The 27,645-nt window shown below is 41.9% G+C and overlaps 3 protein-coding genes across 6 annotated transcripts; 1 reads left to right on the top strand and 2 right to left on the bottom strand.

Annotated features, from left to right (window-relative positions):
- Positions 1–58: 58 nt before the first annotated feature.
- On the bottom strand, positions 59–5,563 carry c4h19orf25 (chromosome 4 C19orf25 homolog). The gene is made up of 4 exons (XM_085775182.1): positions 5,547–5,563; positions 3,479–3,609; positions 2,567–2,737; positions 59–428 (listed from the first exon to the last, which is right to left on the bottom strand). The coding sequence occupies exons 3-4, from the start codon at positions 2,706–2,708 to the stop codon at positions 247–249; spliced, it is 324 nt and encodes a 107-aa protein (XP_085631308.1). The 5' UTR covers positions 2,709–2,737; positions 3,479–3,609; positions 5,547–5,563; the 3' UTR covers positions 59–246.
- A 3,076-nt stretch (positions 5,564–8,639) lies between these two features.
- Positions 8,640–20,088, bottom strand: LOC146989187 (receptor expression-enhancing protein 6-like). 4 transcript variants are annotated; one of them, XM_085775453.1, is made up of 7 exons: positions 19,894–20,088; positions 17,476–17,569; positions 15,855–15,993; positions 14,415–14,583; positions 13,240–13,379; positions 11,139–11,161; positions 8,644–8,691 (listed from the first exon to the last, which is right to left on the bottom strand). In XM_085775453.1, exons 1-6 carry the CDS (start codon positions 20,024–20,026, stop codon positions 11,141–11,143), a joined length of 696 nt encoding a protein of 231 aa, XP_085631579.1. In that variant the 5' UTR covers positions 20,027–20,088; the 3' UTR covers positions 8,644–8,691; positions 11,139–11,140. The 4 variants fall into 4 exon arrangements, with proteins under 4 accessions (XP_085631581.1, XP_085631579.1, XP_085631583.1 ...); XM_085775457.1 differs by lacking the exon at positions 19,894–20,088 and adding an exon at positions 17,649–17,967; XM_085775455.1 differs by lacking the exon at positions 11,139–11,161 and having other exon boundaries at positions 8,640–8,691.
- Positions 20,089–21,622: 1,534 nt separating this feature from the next.
- Positions 21,623–26,692, top strand: LOC146989186 (tetraspanin-33). The gene is made up of 8 exons (XM_085775452.1): positions 21,623–21,700; positions 21,842–21,899; positions 22,363–22,487; positions 23,442–23,516; positions 23,872–23,967; positions 24,740–24,868; positions 25,663–25,824; positions 26,369–26,692. Exons 1-8 carry the CDS (start codon positions 21,644–21,646, stop codon positions 26,513–26,515), a joined length of 849 nt encoding a protein of 282 aa, XP_085631578.1. The 5' UTR covers positions 21,623–21,643; the 3' UTR covers positions 26,516–26,692.
- Positions 26,693–27,645: the final 953 nt, after the last annotated feature.

The raw sequence follows: 27,645 nt of genomic DNA, 5'->3' as shown, positions 1-27,645 counted from the left end.
ACAGTGAATTTCAAAATAAGAGCACACAAAGAACTTAACTTTGTGAAATTTCCGACACTTTAAATCAGTTTTTTACTTTAGATTTGTTGTTGAGACACACACACACACACACATAGAGTCCAGGTCCAGGCGTCTTCAGCAGGTTAGTCCTGATCCAGCTGGTCCATCCTGAACCGCGGCGTCTCACAGAGAAGAAGAAGAAGAAGAAGAGTCTGTGAGCGGAGGCGAGTCAGTCCAGAGTCAGAGTCAGAGTGGCTGACCTTTGACCTTGGCCAGGTCTCGGTCCAGCTCCTCCCCCGCCGCCCTCAGCTCCTCCCTCTGCCGCAGCAGCAGCCCTCGCGCCTCCTGCAGCCGCTCGTTCAGCTCCAGGTACCGGCGGCACTGCTGGAACTTCAGGTCCACGTCCGAGTCCGAGGACCGGGACGAGTCTGAGCAGAGACATGACACACACACACACACACACACACGGTCAACAGCTGGACTACAGTCAAAGTCAAAGTCAAAGATATCTTTATTATCCCCTGGTGGCAATTTGTTTTGCAGCAAGCAGCAAGAAACAGAAACAAATAACAAAAAAACAGCCCAACAGACCAAGATAACAACAATAACAACAAAAAAGACAACAACGGATAAAAGTGCAAGCAGGTGCAACAATCACTTCATAAAGTCATTCAGGGGTCCAGTGGCAACAGGAACAAATGAATTTTTCAGCCTGTTGGGACAACATATCTTCTGCCAGAGGGGAGCAGAGTGAACTCCTTGAAGAGTGGGTAGCACGGACTTTCTTCAAGGTCCTGATATTATACACTTCAGATTTAGGTAATTTATTAGGGTGAATTCCAATTCTCCCCTTGGCCCTAACCCTTCGTTTTGCGCGTTCACGTGAAGTGGTAGGGGTGTCCCAATTCTGGTTCAGACGAGGGTTAGGGTGAAGTGGTAGGGCTATCTCGCCCTCGAAACGGAGATTTTTCAGGGGCACACTATGGACCGAGGGCTATGGCAAGTTTCCCAGAATGCATCTTGCGGCAACCGGCAGCTGTTTGATTTCTCGCTGTAGCGCTGTTATTGTGTCATTTTGTTAAGTTTTAATATTTTTTCATGCAAGAAAGTAGCTGTTTAGATCCCCAATGTGCGGTCGGTTTATCCAAACGACGGCTGTTCAGACGTTTGCTCCGATGTTTTTCGGAGAAGTGAAGCTCCACGTTGGAGCCTCCACCTGTGGAGCAGATCAACGGCTCGTCACGGAGACACCACCCCGTCCGGAGAGCTTGTCAGCCGGCCAACCTCCCGACCTCATCCCGGTAGAAAAGACGATCGCTAATTAACTTACCCGCAGGGTTTTAAAGGTTTACCGCCGCGTAGTTACATTCTTTTTAGGAGATAAATGCTGGTCTCATTGATGAAATGTAACAATTGTGGCAGTCGCATTAATTTGTTTGAATTAAAAGTGAAGCTTCATGTGTTTTGGACACAGGAGCAGCACTGGCTGGGGGCTCTGCCGACATACAGAAATCACCACATTTACATGAATAAATAAATGTTTTACAATGAACCGATCAGTCTTCATTAAATTTTATTTAATTTTATTAATTTAACATGGTTTTGAATACAGGATTTGTGGCAAAAGCTCGTCACGTCTGCTTATGTGAAAGCCAGCAGAGACTACTGATGACGTATGTGATTGTTGAAGTGGTGTCCCACGTCGTAGGGGTTGACTTTCAACCCTACCCCTTGTAGCTCCGTTTCAGGGGCAAGGGTTAAGGGCTAGGGGTAGGGGTAGGGGTAGGGGTAGGGATGAAAAATAGAATTGGAATTGGGCATTAGACTCACGCCTGCAACCTTGCTGCATATTTTAGTGAGCCCTTGCAGTCGATTTTTATTCTTGATGCTGATTGAGCCATACCAGCAGATTAAAGAGAATGTAAGCACAGACTCAATAAAAAAAGAATAAAACATTTTCATAAAAGTGTTGTCCAGATTAAAAATTACTAAGTTTGCGATAAAAATACATAGCTGATGTACTTTCTTGCACACTGCGTCCACTTGAGGCTCAACAGTAAGCTTGTTGTCAACCAGAATGCCCAGGTATTTGTACTGGTTGACGACTTCCACTACCTGGTTATTTAAAACCACAGGTGAGGGGACTACAGGATTCTTCCCAAAAATCTATAGTCATCTCTTTGGTCTTAGCCACATTGATAGTTAAAAACGAGGACTCGCACCACTCTAAAAAGTCAGCCACCACAGGGCCATGATCAGGGCTGACATGTTTCACCAGTGACAGGGTAACAGAATCATCAGCAAACTTAATTATGCGATGCCCTGCATGACGACTCTGACAAGCATTTGTATGGAGAACAAATAAAAGTGGTGATAAAAACGCAGCCCTGTGGTGATTCAGTGGATGATAAAAGAGCATTTGATAAAACACCATTTACCTTCACACGCTGTGGCCTATTTGTTAAAAAGTCCATCAGCCAACATAAGAGACCATGGTCAATGTTATGTTGAGTTGTCAATCTAAGCTAGGGCAGATCTCTGTGTGTGTGTGTGTGTGTGGACTCACCTTGTCCGCTCTGCTCCAGGAGGCTGAAGACCGGGTCATTGGGAGCGGCTCGGTCGATGTCCTCCAGGATCTGGTCCACGGTGGGGGGGTCCGGCCGGCTCGGCAGCACCACCCTCTTCTTACTCTTGGAGCCGAGGTTCATGGTGCAGCATCAGACCCACGAGCAGCACTCTGAAACCAACAGCAACGTAGTTAACTGTTATTAATTCCTTAGAGGCAGTTGCAAGCAGTAGATGTGTCACTAACAAAATAAAAGAAGTTTCATTTAAGTTTATGCATTTAATTTACCCTATTAATAAGGAAATCTCCTATGTGAACTGTACTTTCTGTGAGCAGGACGTGTTATGTGAACTTGTTCTGGGTAGAAGTTGGACATTTAACTGGTATAAAGCTTAAACTTAGGGGAAAAAAGGTATAATTCCCCATTATTTGGAACAGTATATTTCAACAATTTCCCCTTCACAGAACAAAAAAGCGATCAAAATTCTGAGTGTATGCTGTACTTTTAAGGTATTTACGTGATCTGATAATTTATTCTCGCACCTCTTTATATTATTACTATTTATTTACTTTTATTGCTGCTAATATTTTTATTTTTCTCTCTCTCCTTTTTTTTTCTTCACCTCTCATCTCTTTGTTAATGTTTTGTTCTCTCGTGGTGTTGTGTTGATGTTTACACCAGCAACAACGTATTGTATGGTATTTGCATTTGTATGTGCCACTGGTCACCTTCAATAAAGTTTTTTGAGAAAACAAAAATGTATCAATCAATTCATTAAATGGAGATTAAACCACAGCGATGTGATTATACATGATTTACAGAGATGTTGTACTTGTACCCAACTCCTGTGTGCTAACGGTGCTAACTAACTAGCTACATGCAGCATCAGTTTGTTTGTTAGTTTTTTTTACCGTGGCTCCGTCGTCGTTTGTTCCGGACCCTTCCGCCGGTTCCGAGCTGCGGTTCGGCTGCTGTTCGGCTCCTTCCGCCGGACTGACCGACACGGAACCAGCTACTTCACCCGAAAAACACGGAGCCCCGTTGTTGTGGCCCTACTGGTTCCTAATTTAACTGGTTACGGTGCTGAACAGCTGCAGATGTTTTGCGCTCCCTCAGCAGATTCGTCACAAATTCACAAACATACACAACATATTACCAGCGAGTTTCAAGCCACAATTCACATCTACCGCGGCGAATATGCTGCTGTGAGTGAGCACTAACAGTTACGTACCAGCCACATGGAAAAAAAATAATAAAGTGGAGAAAAAATAATCTTCACATATTTGCGTGGAGCGGGACTCGATCTCGCTTCAGCAAAACCAATTACACCACTAACCACCTGTCTACCTCTGTGAGCCACTCAAGCTCACAGGTGTCAGCCGCTTCACTGGATATCAGTCAATTACGTCACTACAGGTAACGTTTTGACTCGAGCTGATCTGAAACAACTTGTTACCATCGGTTTGCCTTTGAAATACACGGACAATGCCTCAGTGTTTATTGTTCTCTTTCCTCCAGTCTAATCGACATATTCAGCGCTACACTTCTCTCCGCCCAACACTACACACTATGACAAAGCCTGTCGTGTTGAGAAAGTGATGAACTAGCTCGGAAATACTGTCAAAATACGCTGAACAATATGTAAACAAAAGCGAAACACTTGAGCCACTGCATGTGTACATGGTTGAAAAGTACGACTTGCATTTAATCACATTACTGTATTGCGAATGTTTTGTGTACTTACATTTCTTTACACTTCTCTACAGATCTTATAAAACGCACAACGTATTTATTGGCGTGCATTAAAAGAAATGTTCACTTCAAGTCGCCGTGGTTCGCGGAAGAGATGTTACCTGAGTCTACCTGTTTCGATCTGCCTGATGATGCGTTCAAGGGAACAGGGCAGCGTCGGACGTCGGCCATTTAGATCGCCATGGACCCAAAACTGTTTAGTTCGTCAGTTTTTTCTGTGAATGTCAAACTAGTTTTAATTAAAATGTATACCTTTACAAAGGGCAATGATAAAATATGTCGGCACACGAAATCTAAAGCATCAGACCATTCTATAAACACATTTCAAACAATCGACTCACGTCCGACGCTGCCCTGGTCCCTTGAACGCATCATATTCACCGCAGCCAGAAACAGCTAGACTCAGAGCTAACTTCACCTCTCTTCCTCGAACCACGGCGACTTTAAATGGACATTTCTTTTAATACACGCCAATAAATACGCTTTGCGTTTAATAAGATCTGTAGAGAAGTGTAAAGAAATGTAAGTACACAAAACATTCGCAATACAGTAATGTGATTAAATGCAAGTCGTACTTTTCAACCATGTACACATGCAGTGGCTCAAGTGTTTCGCGTTTGTTTACATATTGTTCAGCGTATTTTGACAGTATTTCCGAGCTAGTTCATCACTTTCTCAACACGACAGGCTTTGTCATAGTGTGTAGTGTTGGGCGGAGAGAAGTGTAGCGCTGAATATGTCGATTAGACTGGAGGAAAGAGAACAATAAACACTGAGGCATTGTCCGTGTATTTCAAAGGCAAACCGATGGTAACCAGTTGTTTCAGATCAGCTCGAGTCAAAACCTTACCTGTAGTGACGTAATTGACTGATATGCAGTGAAGCGGCTGGCACCTGAGAGCTTGAGTGGCTCACAGAGGTAGACAGGTGGTTAGTGGTGTAATTGGTTTTGCTGAAGCGAGATCGAGTCCCGACCCACGCAAATATGTGAAGATTATTTTTTCTCCACTTTATTTTTTTTTTCCATGTGGCTGGTACGTAACTGTTAGTGCTCACTCACAGCAGCATATTCGCCGCGGTAGATGTGAATTGTGGCTTGAAACTCGCTGGTAATATGTTGTGTATGTTTGTGAATTTGTGACGAATCTGCTGAGGGAGCGCAAAACATCTGCAGCTGTTCAGCACCGTAACCAGTTAAATTAGGAACCAGTAGGGCCACAACACCGTCAGTAAACACACCACAACACCACAACACAGCACAGCTGCTCAACGCTGGACCTGTGACGCGCTGCTGCTGCTGCACGGAGCGACAACGTGTCCTCTGTTACGTCAGTACGTCAGTGCGTCAACGCGGAAGTCCAGCCCCCATGAAACCATAATGAAACCAAAGATATTCAATAAATGGAAAGATACTCCATGAGCGGCTGCTCCAATGATATGAAATGGTATACACTTCCTGTCTCTCTAAATGGGCGTGGCCAACCGTCACCCCACCTCGTCTGTGAACGTGTGTGTGGATTTATACAATTTTTAGGTAGATGAAAGTGAGATATTTATATTTTCTTATGATAACATAAAATATTTACACTACTAACAGTAATATTTAGCATGCCAAAAATAATTTAAATCATTTTCACGGGAGTTCGCGGCCGTTTGTTTGACGTTGCCTAGGAGATCTGTGCCAAATCTCGCGAGAGTGTGTCGTAGAGACAGAAGGCTCGTTCGAGATGAACTGCGCCTCGCCTGGACGGTCGGCGAGAGCAGGCGGCAGCAGCAGGGGGTGGTGACAGAAAGCTGCAGTCAAGTCGGACAGTTTCCAGCCGCCGTCAATACAAACAGGAAGTCACCAAAGTATATATTTCTTATGCTGTACTGCAATTGTCCAATAAATAACCAATATATTTCCCAGGATATAAGTTTGATTCAGTGTGAATATTTTTTTAAGCAGTATAGGCCTACAACATGAAATTCATAATCTAGCATTATACAACAACACGTAGTGTTTGCAGTCCTAACTAAGAGCCAATCAGCTCGTGATCCGGTGCGTTTCCCATCATGCCCTGAGGCTTGCAGGCGGTAGCAGTCGGTGGAGAGCAACTGCGGCGCCTGGCTCTAAAAACTGCGGCCGCCTTGATCTCGTGAGGTTATCGTTGCAGGCGCGTGCATGACGTCAGAGCAAGTCGGGATCAAGTCGGACACAAATCTAACCGGCATGCATTGTGCGCTGGTCACCGGCGATCGATTCTGCGCACGCCTGGCTCATCTCGAACGCACCTAGAGACAGGTCTGGAACAAAGTGGATTTTCTCCGGATCTCTCCGTCTGAAAATTACCATTTTGGTGTCAAACTGTTCAGAAGAGATGTGGCTTGTGAAAAATGAGTCCAAAATTTGCTTCAGTGACCGTGGGGAGAAAGGCCCGATCATAATCGGTGTTCACATTAAATTGTCCCATAGGAATCAATACACTCCAAGCTGCCTCTGGTCTCTCTAAAGGGGCGTGGCCGTGCAGAAGCCCACGTGACATGCATACAGGAAGCTGACTCGTCATGAAAGGTCTTGGTTTATAAACCGTCTTTGATGAAACGTCCACCCTTTCTCAACTAAATTATGGGAAAATATTTGTAACCTGATTTGTTTTTCGATTGAACCTCTTTCTTCCCTGTGCTTTGAACATGTATTGTTTGGCTTCACTGACAATCCATCTTCTAAAGAAAAACAATACTATATCATCAATCTTATTATACAATTAGCCAAATGGCACATTCATAAATGTCGTTACACTAATCAAAAACCACTTTTTCTTATTTTTGAAAATGAAGCCAAACAATACATTAAGTCTATTAAAAAAATCCATCAACATGAAAGCTATAAAAACTTTGAATTTATGTACACTTTACAATGTTTTTGTATGAAAGCTTGTCTCTGCATTGTATTGTCTGTATTGAAACCCCCTGGCGATGTTCTGTTGGTGTATTGAATTGTATTGCATCATGCTGACTTGTAAAGTTAAACATAAAGTTTCTAAAAAAATTTTTAAAAAAACATATGAAACGTCCAAATGCTAATGCTATTTCTTCTTATTAATAACGGTGGCGATCATGATCATTATAAATATATTAATATTATTATTAAACAGTGAGTGAATAGAGTAGATAAAACTTTAAAACAAACAGTCAATATAAACTCATGTACATACCGGTAAGTTTAGCGCGACCTATATTCCTAACAAACACTGTGGTGCTGGTAGTTGAGGGAATTTTTTTTTATTTTTTTATGTGCATTGATGCATAAGACAATATCTATGATCAGCTATTGTTATATTCCCCATACTGTTGTACAGCAGGTGTTTGTGTATTTCATATAAGTCATATATACATATTCATGGAAATTCACAGATTTTTTTCTCATGTAAACATGAATTCACTATCCTTGTACAACAGTTTCCCTCTGTCTGACAAACTCTAATATGTATGTATATTTTTGAATTTACTATTCTTTTTTTTAATCATGCATATATTTTTATTCCAAAAAATAGTTTGTTTTATTTTTTAACTCTTATTTTTATACTGGTGTAATGCATGATATGACTGCTGGTATGACACAGTGATTTCCCTCTGTCTGAGATCAATAAAGCATCAATGTCTTATCACACATCAGTCTATACACATACAATAATAATAATAATAACTTTAATCGAAAGCACCTTTTCAAATCCCAAGGTTGCTTTACAGTGTACAAAAAAGGGGAAAAAACTTAGAAAAAATATATATTTCTGTGTAAATGTGTTTGTCAGACACACACCAGTCAGATATCAGCTTTATTCTCATTGATTAGTTCTTTTTATTTCTGATCATAATGTGATTTTTATGTGAAGGTCATGATTTCATTCATTAACAAATCAATAAATAGAGAATATGAGTAAATCAAATAACAGCAAAATATGATGAAAACAATGTGGAGCACCCAGAACCAGCCAGTACACACACACACACACACACACACACACACACACACACACACACACACACACACACACACACACACACACACACACACACACACACACACACACACACACAGTTGCAGGGAGGTGTCGCCCCCTGCTGGAGACAGTCGGTCGGTCACAGGCTGGTCTGGGTGCTCGTCATCTAAAAAACAAACATCCATAAATACAAACAAACCAAGAGACAGTGAGAGGATGATTCACACTGAACCTTTTACACAAATGTGATACAAAAGGAAACCAGTCTCTGACAGGAGGAGTTCTTCTTCTTCTTCTTCTGCTGCTGCTGCTGCTCATTCCTCACTGAGTCTCCTCCTCCTCCTCCTCTTCCTCTTCCTCCTCCTCCTCCTCTGCTGCTACCTGAAGGACTGAGGCCAGAGAGTCGATGCTTTATCAGACTGAAGTGTGTGAGTTTTTAACTCTAAATGGGTATCTGGGAATGCCCTCAAATTGAAATTTCGTTGTATGATATTATACAATGACAATAAAGCTTTTTAAATGAGGATTCCGGTCATTTTTGACCCCTAAATCGTTGTCCTGATGGTCACCCGGTGTTGGGGGGAGCATAAAACGCGACTAAAATTGATGCAGGCAAATCGGAGTTACACCATGGCTACCCGGCGCTAGGGATAGTGACAACGCTAAAGTATGAGGGCAATTTTTTCAACCACAACAAACACTCAAAAAACAATCAAATATCTATGGTACATGACTGGAATCCTTATGACACAACACTGAACTCATAAACTGTCTAGTATAAACCGGTATAAACAGTGTAAACTTTGTGTTTTTGCATGTAGCCTAATCACTCACCTCAGATAGCCGAACTCTGAAACATCCTGGAAAGACATTACTATCCGATCGCAGAGCGCCTTCTCCCCGCCACAGAAACGAACACTTTTTCCTTGTTGTGATGATTTCTTTACAAAAATAAACGGTCAGAGATATTTTGGACATTACCACTGCACTGCTCGACCGTTTATTTTTGTAAAGAAATCATTACAACAAGGAAAAAGTGTTAGTTTCTGTGGCGGGGAGAAGGCGTTCTGCGATCGGATAGTAATGTCTTTCCAGGATGTTTCAGAGTTCGGCTATCTGACGTGAGTGGCTACATGCAAAAACACAAAGTTTATACTGTTTATACTGTACACTATATGAGTTCAGTGGTGTCTCTAAGGATTCCAGTCATGTACCATAGATATTTGATTGTTTTTTGAGTGTTTGTTGTGGTTGAAAGAATTGCCACCATACTTTAGCGTTGTGGCTATCCCTAGCGCCGTCTAGTCATGATGTAGCCTAACTCCGGTTTGCCTGCATCAATTTTAGTCGCGTTTTTTGCTCCAACCAACACTGGGTGACCATCAGGACAACGATTTAGGGGTCAAAAATGACCGGAATTCTCCTTTAAACTCTTAAATTATTGGTCTGTTTCAGGTCACATGTTCACCATCACCAGGAAAACCGACTGTTCAAAGTCACAATCAGACAATAACAGAACAACAACACGTGTGTAATTATTTGGATTTATCACATTTTACTTTTAATTGGAGTAAATAAAAAAAAAGAAGCTCCCGACCCGCACACAGTCTCACTCTCAGATTATCGTTTTATTGCAGCAACGTTTCGGTCAATGTGACCTTCATCAGGCATATCAAAACATCTCAACAATAATACGTATTTACATTCCCAGTGGGAACAACTGGCCAATCATAGTTTTCATTTTAAACTTTTATAAAGATATCTTTTTTTTGGAGAACTATAGTCTCAAGCAACAAAGATTAGAAGTGTATAAATAGGGGCAATTATGCTAATTATAAAAAAAAAAAAAAACTATTTTAGTATATCAACAACAGTTCTAGGGGCTACGATATCAAGAGTAGCCTAAATAGCCAACATTTATACTAAAAAGGAGGGAGGGAAATCCAGAGCTGAAGCAAAGGAGCGTATTTATAGAATTTAAAATAGATAAATAGGGGTAATTATGCCAATTATTAAAAAATTCTATCAAATCTAGGGGCTACGATATCAAGAGTAAGTAGCCAACATTTGTATTATAAATGTTGGCTATTATTGGCTATATATACCAGGACTACAGATGGAAATTAGCGGCATCTTTTTATTGTCTCAATAATTAATGTCACTGCACACTGTCCTTTTAAAATAAATAAATAAATAATATTTACTCTTGATGTCGTAGCCCCTAGAACTGTTGTTGATATACTATAATAGATTTTTTTTTAAATAATTGGCATAGTTTCTCCTGTTTATATACTTCTAATCTTTGTTGCTTGAGACTATAGTTCTCCAAAAAAAAGATGTCTTTATAAAAATATATATATTCAAAATATTCTCATATCATGTAAGACTTTATGATGTGTTTATATGTTAACTGAGTGTTGTTGCCCTCCAACAGGTGATGCTCATCAAAAGTTGAGGCCTCCAGTCTCCTGATTGGCCAGTTGTTCCCACCGGGAGTATATATCTAGATGTATTATTGTTGAGATGTTTTGATATGCCTGATGAAGGTCACATTGACCGAAACGTTGCTGCAAAAAAACGATAATCTGAGAGTGAGACTGTGTGCGGGAGCTTCAGGTGAGCTGAGACTTGCCACTCAACTCTTAACTGGAGTCAAATGAAGCATCAACAAGCAAACAAACACATTATTTATGTTTGTCAGTCTCGGTGGTGGGCGGAGCCACAGTCGCTTTAACCTGAAGATGAATCATGTGACCTCCATCAGCTCCTGTATTGATCAGATCAATACACTGTTATTGGTTGATTATTGAGACACTGAGGGTGATCAGCGACTTACCGTCAGTCTATACTGACTTCATCCTGACGTCCAGACATAAACACACGAGTAGAAATAAAAACAACAACGTCACATCAACACGTCACTCACAACTGACAACAACTGACAACACACAACAACACACAGCAACAGATAGGATGGCAACAGACAAAAAAGAGAACAACAAACAAAGCAAACAACAAAACAACAACTGACAACAACAAACAGCAACTCTCAATTGCTGCTTCTGTTTCTTCTTTTGAAAACCAATCAGCTGATCAGTGGGTGTGTTGATGCTGTTAACAGCAGCAGGAGACGGGGAGTGTATTAATGTGTATTAATGTGTGTCTAAGTGATTCTAGGTGTGGTCAGGTGTGTTTTAAGGTCCGTGTTAGGTGTGTGTTCATGTGTGTCTCTGTTAGGACTGTCACTTTTTAGAAAAATTAGGTTCGAACGAATATCAAATGACCCGTAATTCGAAAAATAACCACTCACGAATAACCAAATAACTGAATATGGTGATGCTGCGATTGCACCACAATGTGGTAACTAGTTTTTTGCGGTGTTTTATTTTGAAAATTGACCGGATTCTCTCGTTGTTTCATGTTTGACTCAGCTTAACGCACAAAATAGACCAGGCCTCGAAACAATCGCTGCAGGGGTGCGTGCCGCAACCCGACACCAGTGGTTAAAGCAGAAGTAAGCGATCCGGTGGTTTTGGCTAACTTCTTGTCAGCCGATGGAGTTAGCAGTCCCCGCCCTCGTCCCTACGTCACCACATTCACGCGCATCCCTTGGCTGCACACACAGAGAGGACCGCCCCTTTATGCCGTTCTCTCTCCTCATTGGATAAAGGTTGTAGGATACAAGGAAAGTTTTCTCCTTGGCTTACAGTAGAGCAGAGCGACTGACAGACCCGTGTTTCAGACCAAACACTCTATATAAGTGATTGCTGTCGGAAGATATAACTATTTAAGACTTATATTAACACAAACATTCAGCTTACTTCTGCTTTAATATGGGCGCTGCCTCTCGAGCAGGTCATTACCGTTCGAATATGAACTTTTCACCCCACGTTCGGACGAATATTTGAATAAAGAATAAAAAGTGACAGCCCAAAAGTCTCTGTGTGTTCTTGGTGGAGGATCCTGCTGCTGCTTTAGCTTTAATTCTAACTCTCTTCACAGCACAGTGACCGTGACTCACGGCGCTAAAACTCACCACTGTTAACCCAGGAAAGGCTGGAACAGGTAAGAGACAGCTCGTTAGCACAGGTCCACCCCCCACCCCACCCTAACCCCTCAGTGTTACCCAGTGGTGTAGTCCATGTGATACTCAGGTATACTTAGTATACCCACTGAAAATGCATAAATATTTCAGTATACCCAGTACAACAAAACTTATTCTTCTTCTCGTTTTACTATATACTATTTTTACTTTTACCACTTTTTTAAAATTATTATTGTTTGACTTTTTCTTTTGAAATGTTACCACTTTTTCTTTGAGAAATTTTACCAGTTTCTTCTAAAATTTTTAAAACTTTTTTTTTTTTTTTTTTTAGAAATTTTACCAGATAAAAAAAAAAATTGTGAGAATTTTTACCACTTTTTCCTAGAAATGTTTCAACCTTTTTTTGAGAAATTGTACCACTTCTTTTCCAGAAATGTCTCTATAAAAGAAAATGCTATGTCAAAGCAAAAGAAAAGAAAAGATTATGATGCAGATTTTATTCTGTGGGTAATGGGGGCGGGACTAGATAAGCTTTAGCTTCTCCCGCTTTCCCTTTCGGCCATGTGTATTGTATTATTTGAACTAAGATGAAGTGTGACGATGATGATTTAATTGACATGCCCTAAATAAACAAATAAATAATCTTTCAAAAATGTACGCCTAATTTAAACGTACATTTATTGTTTGTGTATTTCTGGTGTTTGCTTCAAAATTTTGTCCAGTGGGGGTCTGTGGTCTAATTTTGGGGTCCTTGATATAAAAAAGTTTGAGAAGCACCGGTCTATGTGATACAAGAATGTACAGTTTACCACCTTAAAAAGCAGTTTACCCACTACAAAACACTAGACTACACCACTCTGTGTTACCGTAGCAACAGGTGACAGGTACGTACCGGACGCTCCTCGCTGGGCTCTGATGGAGCGGCTCTAGCTGCCGGCGCTTCTGTGGACGTGCTCGGTAAACTCTTGGGTTCGGACTGAGGTCCCGGCGCCGGCGACACCAGAGACTTGTTCTTGATCAGCGTGGACAGCACTGCAGAGAGACAGAGACAGAGAGAGAGGACGGGTCATCAGAGTGACGTCCAGCTGCTGCGTCTTCCTCCTCCTCCTCCTCCTCGCCCCTTAAAACTGTTAGCTCCTCCTACTTTCTTTTTAAGTCCTCAATAAAAAAAATGGTTGGCCAACCGATGAATTAAACCAAAAGAGCCGTGAAGCACTAGATTATTGTATTGTTTGTTTGTGTGTCTGTTTTATGCAGAGGTGGACAGAGTACTCGACCCCCAGTACTTGAGTAAGAGTACAAATACTACTGGTCAAAATTTACTTTAATTTAAGTAAAAGTGGCTCAGTCGACAAAAGTACTTAAGTATCCAAAAGTACATGCTTTTAAATTTACTTTAAGTAAAAGTAAGAGTAAGAGTAAATTTCTTATTTTTCACATCAATGAATTACTATAATTTTTTCTAAATGAATTTAAGGACCTTTTAACTTGTTTCTGAGAATGAACTCTTTGGAACCAGCTGCACTGATGTGTTTGCTGCAGACCTGAAAGTAACGAATACTTTTCAGCCTTCTTAGAAATTAACTCGAGTAAAAGTAAAAATATTTGTCTTGGAAATGTATTCAAGTAAGAGGAATAAGTACCAAAGAAATCTAATACTCAAGTCAAGTACAAATCCTCTGGATATGTACTTAAGTACAGTACTACTCAAGTAAATTTACTCCGTTACTGTCCACCACTGGTTTTATGTTTTGTTGTTTCTGTCTGGGACCTAATCTCTTGTTTTATCTATTTCATCTTGTTCTTTCTCTTTAATGTTGTAGAGTCTACGTGCCTTAGTGTCTCCCTTCCATGTTTTTAGTCCATGTGTTGTGTGTTTGTCTTCCTTGTTTTAAATCCATGTGTACTGTCTACCATCAAATAGGACCACAATGGAAATAAGCCTTTGGGCTTTATTGTGTTTTTAATCCTTTTGAACACCGTTTTCAATCAATCAATCAATCAATCAATCAATCAATCAATCAATCAATCAATCAATCAATCAATCAAACCTCCCACCTACTGTACCTTCTCTGGTCAGGTTCTCGGCGGCGCTCATGGCCTTCCCGCTCAGGTCGCTCACCATGTTGTCGACCGTGGCCTCGTGCTGCAGGAACACGGGCCGAACCACCTTGTTGTAGATGATCTGGGATCCGTTCCACGAGACCGGCGCCATGCACCACAACAGGAAGAGACACTGTGGACACAGAGGAGGACGGACGGACAGCTTTTAAACGAGCGATACGTAAGACTGTGGCCAAAACTGGTAAGGCAAGGCAATTTTATTTGTATAGCCAGTTTTTACAAACAGTTTTTCTCAAAGGGCTTTACGTGGCATCATAACAACATCCTCTACCCTTAGACCCTCACATCCACTGAGGAAAAACTCCATGGAAAACCCTGTTGCTGCAGTTAAATTCAAAATACTGCACCATGTTTCCATCCACACTTTCTTATTCATATTAAAGGGATAGTTCAACATTCTGGCAAATTGGCCCATTGCCATAATCCCTACAGCCATAGCAGTAGGTTCGTTACCTTTAATTGTCGGTGCAAGCTATTTTTAGAACGGCGGAGCAGAGCTGCAAGCTGTACTGCAAAAATTCAAAATCTTTCCAAGAATATTTGTCTTATTTCTTGTCAAAATGTCATTTCTAGTCAAAACTGATCTCTTTCCACTTGAAATAAGACTCATCACCTAAAAATGAACTTGTTTTTAGATAATTTTCATTTGTTTCAAACAAATTTTTACTTGAAATAAGTAGAAAAATCTGCCAGTGAAAGCAGGTTTTTTTGTGCTTGTATTCTACTTATTTCAAGTGAAAATCTGCTTGAAAGAAGTAAAAAGTGTCTAAAAACAAGCTGCTTTTAATGTGATGAGTCTTATTTTAAGTAGAATGAGATTTGTTTTGACTAGAAATAAGACAGATATGGGGCGGTGCGTGGCGCAGTGGTTAAAGTGGCCGCCCCATGTAGAGGCTACAGTCCTCAACGCAGGCGTCCCCGGTTCGAGTCCTGCGCCAGGCAGACCTTTCCTGCATGCCATTCCCCCTCTCTCTGCCTCCCCCTTTCCTGTCTATCTCACTGTACTATCAAATAAAGGCAAAAAAGCCTAAAAATATATACTTTAAAAAAAAAAGAAATAAGACAGATATTCTTGGTAAGATATTGAGTTTTTGCAGTGTGCTCAGAGCTATGCTATGGAGGCTCATGGGATTTCTTGGTTTCCCTCATCAAACTCATCAAATACACAATCCAACAACTTAACAACAAAACACTCTGGTGGACAAGTTGTGACCTGCACATTCACCACGCTATGAGATAATAACACAACGTTACCAGACAGAGTTGTTTTAGAGGGAAATTCATGCAAAACCGCTGATGCATGTTCCCGTCGAGGGCAGTTTTTCATCAAGCAGTCTCTGCATTTACCTCGAGTCAGTGTAAAGTCAGTGTAAAGCGCCTCACCTTGAAGGCGTAGTAGAAGGGAAACCAGTAGAGGAAGATGTCGGAGAAGAACTCGCCCAGGCTGAAGACGCCGTACACCACCCAGTATGTCAGCCATTTTGTGTCGTCCTCTTTGTTGGCACTCTCGATGGCTTTGATTCTGCACAGACAGACAACAGGTGACCTCTGACCTTTAACCTGCGACCTCTGATCAGTCGGAAAAAGACTTCATCATCATCATCATCATCATCACAGGAAAGGGACTAATGTTCGCATGTTACGAGATTTGACCCTTCAGAGCCACAATAGGCTAGAGGCTGATCTAAACCAAGACACCATGAAGACACAGAAGAAACATAAACACACTATTACAACGTGTGATTGTGATGAATAATAATGATTTTCTTATTGATTAATCCTCTGATTGTTGTCTCAATGAACTGATTCTGGAGGTTTTGTCCCTAAAACTTTAGAAAAGTGTAAAAATGAGGGTGATTCAAACTGAGACACACGCGATCCGACCACAGCCTGAAGGAAACGACCTGAAACATGGAGTCTGTGCTTCACGGGCATGTCAAAACACACTGATTTAATCCTCAGATTATTGTCTCAATGAACTGATTCTGATAGTTTTGGCCATAACATTTTAGAAAAGAGTGGGGGAGTCGTTTAGCTCCATTGGTAGAGCAGGCGCCCCGTGTGCAGAGGCTATGGTCCTTGCTGCAGCCGGTCCCAGGAACTCAGCCTCTCGTGTTTTCTCTGATATAATGTTTCTTGCATTACTATAGTGTGTGTTTTTGTTTTGCAATGTGCCACTCGCTCGTGTCGACTTATGTAACCTTAAGTGTAAACATTGTAAATATTGATTTCTGTGTATATTTATATATTGTAACCAATGAGCACTTCTGATTTGTTTGAGGGCTATGAGTGCTGTCACGGTATTGGTGCTGGCATCCTATCCTCCTCAACCAATTACGGTTTGTTCTCCAAAATGGGAGGATATTTAAATGCCTCGAACCGCACTAGTTCCATTTGACCCTGATGAAGACGCTACGTGTCGAAACATTGGTCCTCTACTGCACTTATTAAATATTCATCGCATCACCAGTGATTTGTGTGCTCCAGGCTTTTCTTTTTATTCTTCGACCCTTTTGCTGTATGTCAATCCCCCTCTCTCTCTCTGCCTCCCAATTTCCTGTCTCTCCTCACTATGCTATCGATTGAAGGCAAAAAGAAAAGAAAAAAGAAAGCACAATATCACAATACGCTAAGCCCCGCCCACCCAAAGCATCACTGTCGCATTAGTCTGGGGCCGTTGACTTGCTGTTTTGGTAAGGAAACGGATCCGGGGCGAGAGAGACAGACCTTTCTGTCAAAATAAAAGCACTAAGCTAATAAAAAACTCTTTAATTTAAGGAACATAATTTACAGGAAAGTCCCAGAGCCATTTGCTTCTATTGTATTACAAGTTAATGTCTATTTTATAAATTTTATGTTGGTGAACACTTTTACTTTGGTGAATTTTGTGATTTCTGGTTCCGCTAGAAGAAAATCGATGCCAACAGACACCAGGCTCTTTGCCTGTCTGAAGAGCCTGGTGATGCGAGGCTATTGTCACATCACATGGGACAGAAACACTCACGAGTAGTAGGCCGGATACACAAAGCCAATCAGGTTACAGAGCAGGGCCGCCCCATAACCATAGACCAGGTAGAGACCGGTCAGTGAGACAGCACCTGAGAGACACACACAGAGAGTGTTATAGGACACAGACACTGATGGACAAAACAGGAAGTTGTGTAAAAAGCCTCCTACCTCTGATCAGCTTATGTTGCTGTTCACTCATGGAGTCTCTCTCTCCTCTCTGTCTCTCTCTGTCTCTCTGAGGATAATCTGCTTTAACTTTCCTGCTCAGACTCAGCGACACTGTGCACCAGGCACTACACTGACATCATTCATGTCCTGTGTGTGTGTGTGTGTGTGTGTGTGTGTGTTACTGATCCACTGTATGAGCATGTGTGTGTGTGAATAGACTTCTGTTCACTGCTCTGCTGAACACACTGATGCTGGATCAGATCAGATCAGATCAGCGTCATGTCTCTGCTTTATTAATCATCGCACTGATCAGATATTTTAGGAAGAAGGATCAATATAGACTTATATATATACAGATGGCTGTCATTCATATCCATCTACTGAACCAACTTCACTGGTGATGCTAATTAGTTAACATTGCCTAAAAATAGAGCAACTGGACTGACATTAGTGTCCACAGCTAACATCTTTGTGATTTCAGATAAAGTAAGTAACATACTATTTTTTTGCATTTTAAAGCCGTAAATTGATGGATCCATGTGTCTTTGGATTATAAAACACAAAAAACAATACAAATGTTTAAGAAAAAGAAAAGAAATGGGATGCTAAGGAGTAGATGACAGCCAAATGTGTAGCCTATGTCCCAGAAATTGCAATTGCAAATTGTGAGATCGACATATGCTCAACCTCTCAACACCATTATATCGTATAAATAAATGATAGTTAACAACTGTTTAGGAAAAAACTAACAATCATAAAATATTATAATTTCATGAGTCATGTGATGCTACAATTGCGGCTAATTAGCCAAAATCTTCAACCCCCTAACAAACTCAAACAACACTCTGTGAGGTGAGTGAGTCATATTGTTACAAGCTGGTTGAAAGTTTTTTTGCAAAAATCACTCAACCCAAAGTCACTGAATTCAGAGAATCACCCGTTAGCTAACAGGCTAATAGGCTAAAAATAAACAAACCAACCAGAAACTGGTTCAAACCGGTTTGATCCACACGGTTTATTTCAGGGTAACGCCGACAATTTTGCTGTTGCTATGGAAAGTTGGATGGAAGTAGGCTAGGCTATGGAAGTTCAGCTCAAAAACCTTTTTATTTTTATTTTATTTTATTTTTTTTAGCAAAAAAGTGAGACTTCACAGAATAATTATGACAAACTTTATTAAAAATGATTGTTTGTTACGTGACGCTGGATAAACAGGAAGTGACCTGAGACTGAGGTCAGAAAGGGGGAGGGGCTTATATTCTGGACAGGAAATGTGTGGCAGCAAACCCCAAAACGAGGAGCTAAAAGAGGCTGAAAGTCTGGAGACCGTTCAACTGTTGAGTCAAATGAAGTCATTGATCCATCATCATCGTCGATATAAAATATCAATATTGATTGAGGCCCTAGAACATCCACAGGTTCATGTTTTGCTCAGCTCAGAGGAGGATTAACTGAATCCTCTTCACACGCTCCGGGTGCCATCACTGCACAGCGACTATAAACAGAAGCTGGAGAACGTGTTTCCATCCAGAATAGTCTAAAGATATATTTAGATATAAAGATATATTTTTCTAACTTAACTTTTTGTAATCCTTAAGGTGTCTAGTAAATAAATTTTGATGATCCCCGCGCCAATTATTGTCCCATGCATGTTTTTTTTGACCATCTTTTGTGGCCATCTTGGATTTCCAACTGTGAAAAATGAAAAATTTAAATCTATATAGCTCCTGAACTATACATCCTACAGAGACAACTGACCCCATTTTCTTTTCGGCTTGGCATGAGGAATTGGTAGAGATGAAGATTGCCATGATTAAATCATGTGTGGTACACAAAAAATAAAAAAAACACACAAAAAGTTAAAACAACAGCGGAATTCTATCACAGGAACTCCTCAACCAATGCGCCCCATTGACATTTTTTTCCCTAACCTTTATATTTTTACAATCCTCAAGATGTCTTGTGAACAAATGTTGATGCTCCCAACCTGAAATATTATCCCATGTATGTTTATTTTGGCTATAGGTTATTGGCTGCCACCACCTGGATTTCCTAACATGATTTTTGAACATTCCAAAATGTTTAGTTTGGCCTTAAGTAGCTTGTGAGGGGTCAAACTAGGGGTTTTTCACGATTCTGAGTTGGTTGCAAGCATTTTATATTAGTTTTTCAACCAAAACACTCCTTGGTGGTAGAACCTCACAGTGTGGAAAACCTGAAGGAATCAAACCTCACATAGGCCTACCTGCCGCGATGATCTTCTTCTTTATCCCAGATTTCTCTTCCAACTTCCCCAGGAAATCCGTCACCACATTTTTCTCGTTCAGAAACTTGTCGGCTCGGTCTCTGACAGAGGAGAGGATGTCAAGAAGACCCATGGTCCTCAGCCGGGTCCTGGTCCAGGTCCTGGTCCTGGTTCTGGTTCTGGTTCTGGTCCTGGTTCTGGTTCTGGTTCTGGTCTTGGTTCTGGTCTGGCAGCAGAGATGGGGGTCGGCCGGTGTCTGTTAGAGCAGAGGAGTGAGAGGGAAACCGGCGCCGTGGAAACACACAGACTTTAATCCTCTGACCTGCACCTGCTGTGCCGGGGACGGGGAGGGAGGAGGGGGACAGGAAGTAGGTGTCTCTGGCTCTGGACTTCCTGTTCCTACAAAATAAAAGAACCTGCCAATAATATTCAGTCTCTTCGCTGAGCCTGATAACAATACAATAAAACATGATTAATCAACGATAATAAAATCAATCAGTTCTGTCTGTCCTGTGTCTTCAGTCTGTCTACAGTCTGTCTACAGTCTGTCTACAGTCTGTCTTTAGTGTCTTCAGTCTGTCTACAGTCTGTCTACAGTCTGTCTTTAGTGTCTACAGTCTGTCTACAGTCTGTCTACAGTCTGTCTTTAGTGTCTTCAGTCTGTCTACAGTCTGTCTTTAGTGTCTTCAGTCTGTCTACAGTCTGTCTTTAGTGTCTTCAGTCTGTCTACAGTCTGTCTACAGTCTGTCTTTAGTGTCTTCAGTCTGTCTACAGTCTGTCTTTAGTGTCTTCAGTCTGTCTACAGTCTGTCTTTAGTGTCTACAGTCTGTCTACAGTCTGTCTACAGTCTGTCTTTAGTGTCTTCAGTCTGTCTACAGTCTGTCTACAGTCTGTCTTTAGTGTCTTCAGTCTGTCCTCGGTGTCTCCAGTCTGTCTTCAATCTGTCTTCATTCTGTCTTCAGTGTCTTCAGTTTGTCCTCAGTGTCTTCAGTCTGTCTTCAGTGTCTTCAGTCTGTCTTCATTCTGTGCTCCTGTGTCCTCAGTCTGTCTTCATCCTACCCTCAGTATTTACAGGCTGTCCTCAGTTTCTTCATTCTGTCCTCAGTGTCTTCAGTCTGTTTTCAATCTTCAGTCTGTCTTCAATCTGTCCTCAGTGTCTTCAGTCTGTCCTCTGACCTGGACCTCCTCTGACGAGGAGGAGGAGACAGGAAGTAGCCATGGTCATAGATTTAGTCTGGGCTCTGGACTTCCTGTACCGTCAAAATAAAATAATTTACCAATAATATTCAGTCAATGTCTCTTCACTGAGTCTGAGAAAATCCAATGCAATTTGATCACAAATCAATACCTCTAAAATTACATATATATTATCATTACAGTGATGTAATCCAGCAGATTAACACATGAAGCCTGCAGATTGTTATTAGTTATTACTGATTATGATTAATTTATTATTACCTGGGTGTGTTGTGTTGTGTTGTGTAAGTGAAGCTGCTCATGTGTAAAACATTTGGTTGCTATGATGTGATCTGACAGGGACGGTGAGGACAGGAGGACGAAGAGCCTCAGAGGAGGAATGTGTCCAACAGGCTGAGACACGTCCGAGAGAGAGGGGGGGAAAGACAGAGACGGAGAGGGAGAGGGAGAGAGGCTTGAACAGTGAATAAGAAAGCCAGATAGAGACGGAGACAGAGACAGACAGAGACAGAGAGAGAGAGAGAGAAGAGACAGTCCTAAGACCTCAGAGGACATGAGAGGATACAGAGCCATCAAGTTCACTTTGTTCTTCTGCTGCTACTTCTTCTGGGTGAGTCTCTGTCAGTCTGTCTTCAGTCTGTCCTCAGTCTCTCATCCGTTTATATCAACATTGATTGATATTGATTGACAGGTAGCTCAGGTCATGAGATGAGACGTGTGTGTGTGTGTCTGTGTGTGTGTGTCTCTGCAGGTTGTGAGTGCTGGGCTCATTGCAGTGGGTGTGTATGCCAAGGTCGCCAAGGAGAAAGGTCGGTCTATCTATCTATCTATCTATCTATCTATCTATCTATCTATCTATCTATCTATCTATCTATCTATCTATCTATCTATCTATCTATCTATCTATCTATCTATCTATCTATCTATCAATCAAATTGAGAGATATTATATTAGATCGAGATATTAAATTAGAGAGAGGGAGTAAAATAAAAATAGACTAAAGAAAGTAGGACAGAAAATTATAACATAAGAATGAAAAAATATATGAATGAATAAATAAAATCACTAAAATTGCCAGGAAGCTCAACTAAAAACCTTGTACCAGAAAGTTCCTGAATGTTATTTCAGGTAGGTGTGTGTGTGTGTGTGTGTGTGTGTGTGTTTCTAAAAACAATTCATCTTAGAATAACATTCATTCCTGAGCCACAAAAAATTCAGCAGACATGTTTGAACTTTCCCTGGCTTCTAATGAAACTGTGTGTGTGTGTGTAGATGTGGTTGACACTCTTACAGTCGATCCTGCTCTGCTGTTGATCATCGTTGGCTCTGTGATGTTCCTCATCACGTTCCTGGGATGTTTCGGGGCGCTGCGTAACGCCACCTGTCTGTTGAAGATGGTAAGATGCCTAACGCCGACCCTTAACCCTGACCCTGGCCCACCTCTATCACCTCAGTAACAACTTCTCATTATTATCAGATCACATTTTAAAGGAAACATATTATGCCCCCTTTTACACAAATTAAAATAGTTCCCAGGTGTCTTAAAGACATGTCTGTGACATGCTTCGGTCAAAATACCCCAAGGATCAAACATCACAGCTCTTTTCATCCTCTCAACGGGACGCCTGTCCCTTTAAATGCAAATGAACCACTGCTAGCCCCGCCCCCTTCTACTGGTACCAGGTAGGGGTGGGGTTATGCAAATTAGAAAACTAGTTACATCATTGCTAGAAAACTGAGGGAACAGCTTGTAAAACCACATGGATTTCAACCTAAGGAGCTTGCACATTACAGATTTCCTTGTTAATTCTCACATTTTGGGGGCCGAATGGCAAGTCAAACACTCAAATATATGTTAAAGAGCCTTCAAAGAGTGATATTACCATAATATGTCCGCTTTAAACATATTTAATCTCTGAATTGAGGTAAGTAGGCTAGTGAACTGAAACCATGTGAGAAAGTTCTGTAAACCGCAATCACTGCCAATGATCCATCACCATCTCAAAGCAGAACAACTGCTTGGCTCCGCCCCCTTCACGCTCACAGTCAGCTTGGCTAGGCCGCTAACAATTAGCTGGCTAGCAATAGCAACATTTGCTGAACACATTTTTTGAACAGGGAATAAAGAAGTATTGTGTTTTGGTATGTTAATTGGGAAAAGTCATGAAATTACCTTGGTTGGAACAAATAAATAAATAAAGACAGAAAGAAAACATTGGCAGCAGCAGGTTAGCTAACGTTCGCTAATGGAGGTGAGGTCTGTGGTGGAAACATCGTCCCAAACAGTAACTTTCAGCTGAATGCTGCAGGCTGCATTGTGTCTTCAATAATCACCTGGTCTGCTCCTGTAGTTCCTGGGGATCCTGGTGGTCGTCCTGCTCCTGCAGATCGCTGCTGCTGTGGTGGGATATCTCTTCACTGACATGGTAACGTCTCTCTGCTCTGATGAGACAGAAATCTACACAAACATCCAGAGTCCTGTTTCAAAACACGCACGTTTTAGCATCAAAATGGACGAAAAGTAAAAGCACATCTTCTCCAAAATGGTCCAATGGTTCAGCATTATGTACACAGTATCAATATCAGTGATAATAATCAATATGAATAATACCTAGCAATATCAATATCATGGGATATAATTAAAGGCATCAATGTGTATGTAGATGGGCAGGTGTTAAAAACCTTACCTCAGAACTGTGGAGCAGGAAACACTTAAGTGGAGTAGTTGAGTAAATGTAATCAGTTACTTTTCAAACCAGATGTGATGCTGCTGTTGTTCAGGTGATGGAGAGGACAGAGAAGCTGATGATGAAGGCCATCGTCCGGTACAGGGAGGACCAGGACTTGGAGAACGCCATTGACTTCGTCCAGAAGAAGGTGAAGAAGAACCACGGTCCAGGCTTTTAGAGTCCGAACTGTTAGAACCCACTTGACTCTGTTCTGTTAGTGTCCGAACTGTTAGAGACGGTTCTGTTAGTGTTGGTTCTGTTAGAGTCCGTTATGTTACTGTGCGTTCACACCAAAAGCTTCCAAAGCGTCAAAGGACATCTCTATTCTGACAGGTTGCCGTCAAACCGCATCAGAGCTAGTTACCATAAAGTTAACCAAGACTCAACTTCTCGTCTGGTGATGCTTTGGACGCTTTGGACGCTTTGGAAGCGTGGCTGACAGCTGTTGACGCTTTGGTCCCTCAGGTCGCAGAGCTCTCATTAAAAATGTATTAACTTCCGGCGTTTTTGACGCTTTGGAAGCTTTTGATGTGAACGCACAGTTAGACTTAGATCCGTTCTGTTAGTGTCTGTTCTGTTAGATCCATTTGTTAGGTCTGTTCTCTTAAGCTGCGTTCACACCGGACCTTTTGTTTTTCTCGCTGGCGACGAGTTTACATGTGCAATGATTGAGCATTTAATCGCTCAGGCGAAAAATCGTTGGGGATCCGAGCGACAGCGACCGAGCGATTTTTTTGGAGCGATACGAGCGACAGCGACAAAAATAGGTCCGATGTGAACGCACCTTTAGACTCTGTTCTATTAGATCCATTCTGTTATAGTCTGTTATGTTAGTGTCTGTTCTGTTAGATCCGTTTGTTAGGTCTGTTCTTAGAGTCTGATATGTTAGATGTTGCACTGAGCCCTTGTTCATGTTGCAGTTCCAGTGCTGTGGCGTGCGGAGCTACCAGGACTGGTCTCAGAACGCCTACTTCAAGTGTTTGGATACCAACCCCAGTCTGGAGTCCTGTGGAGTCCCGTTCTCCTGCTGCATTCACCTGCAGAACCAGGTGAGAACCAACACCTTGGTGCTCTCTGTTGGTCCCAGCAGGTTTTAACACAGCTTCTCCATCTCTGGCCTTTAGTCCCAGTCTCTTCACTGAACAGTTCTATAAACAACTCCTCAGTGATACACAGACACACAGTAGGATATCATCTGCAAATGTGTGGACATTAACCTTATGTTCCTTCGTGTGTGAGAACTGAATCAAGAGTTTTAAGCTTCTAGTGACTACTGGAGGCTGCAATGTTCACTACAGTTGAACAGAACAACATCCTGATGATTGATCCCAGGGTTTGAACAGCAAAAGAAATGAAATTGTTGGGGTTTTTTTATTTTGAGAAAAAAAAGGATCCCTTAAAGGGACAACGAGGAGTTTCTATTTGGTTATAAAAAGGTCTCAGGTTAATGTGGATGAATCTCCGCTACCCACACTTGTTAATGGGCCCATTTTCGATAAATATATCGTTTTGTCTCTATCGTTATTTTGTTATTATTAGTGGTGGCGGAAATGCTGGTCGAGCCGACCAGCGTTTCTTTACTTTCGGTTTCGTGGCGAGTCATGAGAATAACGCCGCAGAATCGCCGTTTATGGTCGGAACTACGACGGTATGTGATCGTCTTTGAACCTCTGACTTTAATTCTTGATGAATGAAAACATGAGTCTGTCTTGCGCCGGTCAAAGAATTTCACGGTGCGCGGAGGCTCATAAATGTAGTGTGAAAACGCTTCGCTTTTCCAAAACTCCTCATTGTCCCTTTAAAGGTAAGTCAGTGAGTGACCTGTGTTGTTGTCCCCCTGCAGACGGTGCTGAACACCATGTGTGGTTATGGGATGCAGCAGCTGGAGGACCGTTCGGCTGCTCAGGACGTCTTCACCGTCGGCTGCCTGGAGACAATCACATCGTGGGCCAAGAACAACCTGCTGCTGGTGGCCGGTCTGAGCGGAGGACTGCTGCTGCTCGAGGTGAAACCAGAACAGACCAGAGCAGACCAGACCAGACCAGACCAGACCAGACCAGACCAGAGGAGATTAGACCAGAGTAGAGCAGTCCAGACCAATCGAGACCAGTCCAGACCAGAACAGAGCAGACCAGACTAGAGCAGATTAGACTAGAGTAGACCAGTCAAGACCAGACCAGACCAGAGGAGATTAGACCAAAGTAGGGCAGTCCCAATCGAGACCAGTCCAGACCAGAACAGAGCAGAGCGAGCGGACCAATCCAGTCCAGACCAGACCAGACCAGACCAGAGAAGAGCAGATCAATCAAGACCAGTCCAGACCAGTCCAGACCAGACCAGACCAGAGAAGTTGTGATTAACATGTTCTGCTTCATCATTAGACACTGAACCCAACAGTTGGTCACAGTTAATGACCTGTAGACTCGTCTGTTACACCGTCTCTGACCTGTAGACTCGTCTGTTACACCGTCTCCCACAATCCATCACCGTCACCATCAGAAGGTGTGTGTCCATGTCCAACCCTGATCACGTCCCGTTTCACCCGGCAGGTGTGTATGATCGCTCTGGCCGCCGCCCAGATCTCCTGGATCAAGAAGGTCCGGCAACAGGAGAAGGAGAACGAGGCGCGAGGGAGGTCGGAGAGGAAGGACAGCTACTGGTATCCTGCTTTTGCCAACTTTGACGACGACGAATGAGATCAGGGCGTTGGCGTTGTTGGTTCCCTATAGATGTGAGGTTGTCATGGAGACGGATCAGGGATTTTGCACCTCTGACTCTGGGTCGGATGACGAGATGTGAAACGACGACACTGTGAATTTATAGACGTGTTGTGTTGTTGTGTGAATGAGTCGTGAATCTGACACCTCAGCTGTTGCCGGGTGAACAACTACCTCTGTCTAACCCTCTGACATCACTGTGCTTGTTATTATTAAGTTGATGAACAAGCTGTGTGAATGTGAGAAGTTATGTTTTTGTAGATGAATTCAGACGTTACACGTTTCCTCCTACAGACTTTGTGCAGTATGTATCAAAAGTATGTGTTTTCTATACTGATGTGTGTGTTACTACTGCTGAGAATAAAGCTTCATTCCCACTGTGATCATGAATATGATGATAATAATGATTAGGGCTGGGATGATATGCTTTTCTCCCGATTCGATTCTTCTACGATTTTTTGGATGGCGATTCGATTTAAATTGCGATTCTACGATATTGTCGATTCTCACGATTTTTAGTCTGCATTTTTAACATTTATCTGCACTCAAACACTGTAGGAGCCTATAAATTAACATACTCCATTATAAAGTGAACTTAAATCCTTTTCAAAACCTGTACTCTCTGCATGTAAAAAAGGCTAACAAATGCAATTGCACAATATTTAAAAAAAAAAAAACCCAAAAATTTCAAAAAATCCCCCCATTTTTTTTTTCAAAAAACAAAAAAAAAAATCGTCAAAGAAGATATCGCGATATTTATGTGAATCGATTTTTTCTCCCACCCCTAATAATGATCTGATTGTGTGTGTGTGCAACTTTAGTGAAAAGTTAAAGTGACACAGGAGTTTCCTCTGAGCTATTTTGAGGGGGCGGGGCCTCTCCTAAACCGTGGCTGTCACTCAGCCTTGTCGTTCCACTGGTGACCTCTAGTGGCCGCCGTGGGAACGACACAGCACTAATCCCTCTCAGCTGCATGTCAACATGTTATTGTGGCTTCTCCGTCACCGACCCTCGGCCCTGCTCACCACCACCAGGTCAAACCCTCCCTGACCTTCTGCCCTGGACTCTGAGGAGCTCCGTTAAGTGTCCTTAAGGAGAGAAACTCCCAG

This window comes from Trachurus japonicus, chromosome 4 (genome assembly GCF_045865225.1).
Source record: "Trachurus japonicus isolate A0001 chromosome 4, Traja_1.0".
NCBI lineage: Eukaryota > Metazoa > Chordata > Actinopteri > Carangiformes > Carangidae > Trachurus > Trachurus japonicus.
This window is presented reverse-complemented; position numbering and strand designations above follow the sequence as displayed.

Bases quoted from the DNA above. Each gene is read 5' to 3' on its own strand.
- c4h19orf25 (XM_085775182.1), bottom strand. From the start codon at position 2,708: ATGAACCTCGGCTCCAAGAGTAAGAAGAGGGTGGTGCTGCCGAGCCGG. The intron at 429-2,566 runs GTGAGTCCACAC...GTCTCTGCTCAG, and splicing joins CCTGGAGCAGAGCGGACAAG to ACTCGTCCCGGTCCTCGGAC.
- LOC146989187 (XM_085775453.1), bottom strand. From the start codon at position 20,026: ATGGGTCTTCTTGACATCCTCTCCTCTGTCAGAGACCGAGCCGACAAG. The intron at 17,570-19,893 runs GTAGGCCTATGT...TGTGTCTCTCAG, and splicing joins GAAGAAGATCATCGCGGCAG to GTGCTGTCTCACTGACCGGT. The intron at 13,380-14,414 runs GTACAGTAGGTG...GTCTCTCTGCAG, and splicing joins CGAGAACCTGACCAGAGAAG to TGCTGTCCACGCTGATCAAG.
- LOC146989186 (XM_085775452.1), top strand. From the start codon at position 21,644: ATGAGAGGATACAGAGCCATCAAGTTCACTTTGTTCTTCTGCTGCTAC. The intron at 21,900-22,362 runs GTCGGTCTATCT...GTGTGTGTGTAG, and splicing joins CAAGGTCGCCAAGGAGAAAG to ATGTGGTTGACACTCTTACA. The intron at 23,968-24,739 runs GTGAAGAAGAAC...TTCATGTTGCAG, and splicing joins TTGACTTCGTCCAGAAGAAG to TTCCAGTGCTGTGGCGTGCG.